The 4784-nt window shown below is 33.0% G+C and overlaps 1 protein-coding gene across 1 annotated transcript; it reads left to right on the plus strand.

The window, feature by feature from the left end:
* Window positions 1–345: 345 nt before the first annotated feature.
* LOC136979900 (ribosome biogenesis protein bop1-A) lies at window positions 346–2522 on the plus strand. Its single transcript, XM_067275930.1, is given in 3 exon segments — window positions 346–1797; window positions 1800–1863; window positions 1865–2522. Coding segments are annotated over 3 exon segments (2067 nt in total). The 5' UTR covers window positions 346–377; the 3' UTR covers window positions 2448–2522.
* Window positions 2523–4784: the final 2262 nt, after the last annotated feature.

The raw sequence follows: 4784 nt of genomic DNA on the forward strand, positions 1-4784 counted from the left end.
CCATCACTATTCGACGGCCGGATGGCCGAGCGGTCAAGGTGCCCACAAGGCGGAAAGAGTTAATAAACTTGAACTGAAATTTTTATTAACTTTATAAAAATTTTATTTTTTGAGAAACTATTTGATTATTTTTAGACATACTGTTAAAAATAGGACAAATTAACGTCTAGCTCGAGTGATTCTAGGCGAAGCGCAGTGTAGTCAAAAATAATTGCAAAGAAAATTTAATTTTTTTACATATAATAATAATAATAATAATAATATTACTATGGTTATAATTAATATTATTAATACTTTTTCTTTTGGAAAAATTATGCAATTACTAGTGAAAGTGGCAACTATAGAGGGCACTAAACATCGTAAGCACGTTGTACAATATGGCGGACGTCAAGGAGAAGAAACGTGTCTTGTTTAAGTTAAATGATTCTGATGGCGATTCTTACGAATCTAGTGAATACGAAGAAGAAGAAGAAGAAGACAGTAGTGGTGATGCATCATCTGATAGTGAGGATTTGGGAAATGGGGATAGTAAATCAGACACGAGTACACAGGAAAAGCCTTTGGTGGATGAATATGCCATTGATTCGTCGGATGAAGAGGATATTAGAAACACAATAGGAAATATTCCTATTGAGTGGTATGATGATTATCCTCATATTGGTTATAGTCTTGATGGAAAAAAGATTCTAAAACCACTTAAAAGCGATGAGTTGGAAGACTTCATTAAAAAAGTAGATGATCCAAATTACTGGCGTACTGTAAAGGACGAAATGACGGGTCAAAATGTCATTTTGAGCGATGGAGATATAGAAATTATTCAACGCATTCAGAAGGGAAAATTTCCGGATGCTACGTTTCAACCTTATGAACCATTTGAAGATTTTTTTACTTATAAAACAATGATTCATCCTGTCACTAATCGCCCAGAAGATAAAAGAAGTTTCGTTCCCTCGGAAATCGAAAGAAAAAAAGTTAGTAGAATGGTTCATGCTATTAAAATGGGTTGGATCAAACCTAGGAAAAAACCCGACGACACGCCAAAGTTTTATATGCTTTGGAAAAATGATGAAAATGTTGATATTACAAAAAGGATGCAACATTATATTCCTGCACCAAAAATGAAACTTCCTGGTCACGAAGAATCTTATAACCCCCCACCGGAATATTTATTTACTAAAGAAGAAGAAGAGAAATGGAAAGATCAAGAACCTGAAGAAAGAAAAATAAATTTTATACCCAAAAAGTACTCTTCCCTGCGACTGGTGCCTGCCTATGATAATTTCATTAGTGAACGCTTTGATAGATGCCTTGATCTGTATCTTTGCCCAAGACAGAGAAAAATGAGGATGAATGTAAATCCAGAAGATTTAATACCTAAACTTCCTAAACCAAAAGATTTGCAACCTTTTCCATCTGTTCAAGCATTAATTTATCAAGGTCATAAAGATATGGTTAGATGCATAACTGTTGAATCTTCTGGGCAGTTCTTGGCTTCTGGAAGTGATGATTGCACTATTCGAATATGGGAAGTTTTAACTGCTCGTTGTATGAAAGTTATAATGTTAGATGGTGTCGTGAAAACTATTGCTTGGTGTCCGGATAAAAGCATTAGTTTAATTGCAGCATCGGTTAATAACAACTTATACCTGATAAATCCTGGAGTTGGAGATAAGTTAGTATTAAGTAATACAGATCATAGATTTAAAGATAAACCAATAGATGCAGAGAATACAAATAAAAATATATCTTGGAAAGAGTCTAATTCTAATCAATTTAAAAATGGGATACGTATTATTATTTTGCATCCGAAGGAAATAAAACAAATAACGTGGGAATGCAGAGGAGTTTACTTTGCCACTGTCATGTCTGAAGCTGGTAGCAGATCTGTTGTTATTCATAAACTTCCAGCACGTACTTCTCAGATACCATTTCAGTGGAACAAAGGTTTAGTACAGTGTGTTCAATTTCATCCATTAAAACCATTCTTTTTCATAGCTACTCAGCGATATGTTAGAATATACAATCTTGTAAAAAAAGAATTCTCAAAGAAATTATTGGCTAATTGCAAATGGGTATCTAGTTTAGCTATTCATCCGCAGGGTGACAATTTAATTATAGGAAGCTACGATTCAAAGCTAAACTGGTTTGATTTAGATCTTTCATCTAAACCGTACAAAAGTCTTAGATATCATAAAAAAGCAATTCGAAAGGTAGCCATTCATAGAAATTATCCACTTTTTGCTTCGGCTTCAGATGATTTATCTATTATTATTTCTCACGGAATGGTTTATAATGATTTGCTTCAAGATCCTCTAATTGTACCTGTGAAAGAATTAAAGGGTCATACTTCATATAATGATCTAGGAGTTCTAGATTGCTGTTTTCATCCAATACAACCATGGATATTTTCTTCAGGTGCAGATAAAACAATTCGTTTATATACATAAAGAAAACTATAAACTAACTTTTTATCTTATGAAATCTGTAAATAAGATATATATAATAAAGATATTTCTTGGTAACTGGAAATTATTTATGCATTAATACAAAATAACATCAATACATATATCTTGATATAATATTTCAAAAAGTTAATATTGTTTTGTAATAAATAGCAAAAACTTTTTAGAAGTTTATCATGCTAATTTTACATTTTGATTTTTGACTAGATAGTGATTTGATAATACTTACTTTAACTATTACATTATAGAACAGTGATGAGAATCTTTGTCAGAGAGGGCCACATTGCAGGTTGAGAAATATATGCATGTCACAATTTTATATGCCTGTTAGGCCATTTCAAATTCTTTTATTCTCTTTTCAGTCTTTTTCATCGTTTACTTACAATATGTAGTAGAATAAATGTACTAGCTAGCCTACATAGTGAGGAGATTGATTATTTCAAAACATTCTCACAAGTATAAAAAATGTTGAAAGCTGCAGATTCTAAAGTGATGGACAAAGTAGTTATTTGTAACAGTAACATGTTATTTTAAAATAAGGAGTGCTATGGCTTCAAAACTATCAATGGATTCATGCAATCATTGGCAATTGGTTGATGGTTATGTCGCCATGAGATTTCCATGAATTATGTAATGTTAAATGTTTTTGTCTGAATGCTTGCTTTTCTGTAGGCTGACTAAATGCAGCAGTAGTGCTTCTGTTGAGAAAATCCTCAAGTGTTTTGTTTATATGCCAATTTTTTGTTGTCGTATATTTCTTGATAACAGTGTAAACTGCATTTTCCGAATCTCTTGCAACTTAACTACTCTGTTGAAAGTTTGAGTTGAGATTCAGGAATCTGCGTAGCTCTTCCCAGATTTCTAAAAGCTTTAGGGTAGATGTACCAGTTCTGGCCAGAAAATAAATTTAACTTGAAAATATAATCACAAATGAAACAAACTTTCATTGTTAACTGTGTGAACAGTTAACAATAAAAGTTTGTTTCATTGGACAGATTTGAATATATGGTGATTATATTTTTAAGTTAAATTTGTTTTCTGGTCAGAACTGGTACACTGGCCAAAACTGGTACATCTGTAAGGAACTGAGTCCGAACGTTATTTTTATTTTATTATTATTTCCGTTTTATTATCTTTTGTTTGGGGTTTATGTTTATTTAGGACGAAGGTTCCCCACCACTCTCTTGTTAGTAATGAAAAATGAAGATAAAACAACACACGGAGAAATAAGCGCCATTGCGCACTTGCGCTGCCCACGGAAGTAACAGTCCGCAGAAAAAAAATGGAGGGGGGAGTCCCCACAATCACTAGTAGAGGAATACTTGATAAACCGTCTCAAACATCCCAGAAAATTATGATAAATATTTTGTAAACGGTTTATAAGCTTTGTCGGAAACTTAAAGCTGCCAGAACAGAAAGTTAATGTTAGCAACTAAGTATGTAAATAAGAGGAGTAACCCAGCTCAAGTGTTGACGTCACCTCACAGTATAAACCCGTACGTTAACCGAAGAAGGAGAGGTGAGTTCCAAATCGAGGCGACTTTGAGAGAGAGGTTAATTCGAAAGCGAAGTATTTTCTGATAGAAGTCCAGATTGATAATTGGACGATCCAAGGTGTTAAAGAGGAGTTCGATTGACGATTTGACGATATCGAAAGGATTGAGGAAATAGTTTCTTCGTATAGTGAGGTGACGGATAGACGTTTAATTAGTAAGAGATTTTGTTCATAGTTTCTAAGTATTTGATTTGTCGAATTTCAAAGGGGAATTAATATTAAGTTAAGCTAAATAGCTGAGTTTATTGTCGGGTTGACTTGTTGAATTTCATTAATAAATTTTGTTTGAAGTATTGACATTTGTACGTAGTACGTTCTAGTTGCTAATTAAATATATTTGAACTTTTGATTTGACTTGATTATTTATCGTTGTTATTACTAATATTTCGGTGCACGTTTAAAAGCCCAGGCCTGGCAAACTAATCTCGAATCCGCGTAAAGTACCCGTTAGGTTAACGAAAGTTTCACCGACCGTAATTATAGTCGGTTACCTAAGCTACTAAAAAAATAGTACTTTACACATCTACCCTATACTGTATATCAAATACTGTATTGAAAGCATAAAAATAATAAGAATGAACTTGTACACAGGCTACAAATGAACAACAATAGTATGTGCTCTTAATGATGACAATATTAAAAAAACACATTTCCTAACTCACCTACGGCAATGTTTCATTAATACCATCATCCCCAATGCAGTAATGAGTCAGTCATAAAGTGGGAACTACCTGTATATATAATAGTAGTATATTTATGATACTCAT

Source organism: Centruroides vittatus, unplaced genomic scaffold (genome assembly GCF_030686945.1).
Source record: "Centruroides vittatus isolate TY-2023 unplaced genomic scaffold, ASM3068694v2 contig_651, whole genome shotgun sequence".
NCBI classification, from domain to species: domain Eukaryota; kingdom Metazoa; phylum Arthropoda; class Arachnida; order Scorpiones; family Buthidae; genus Centruroides; species Centruroides vittatus.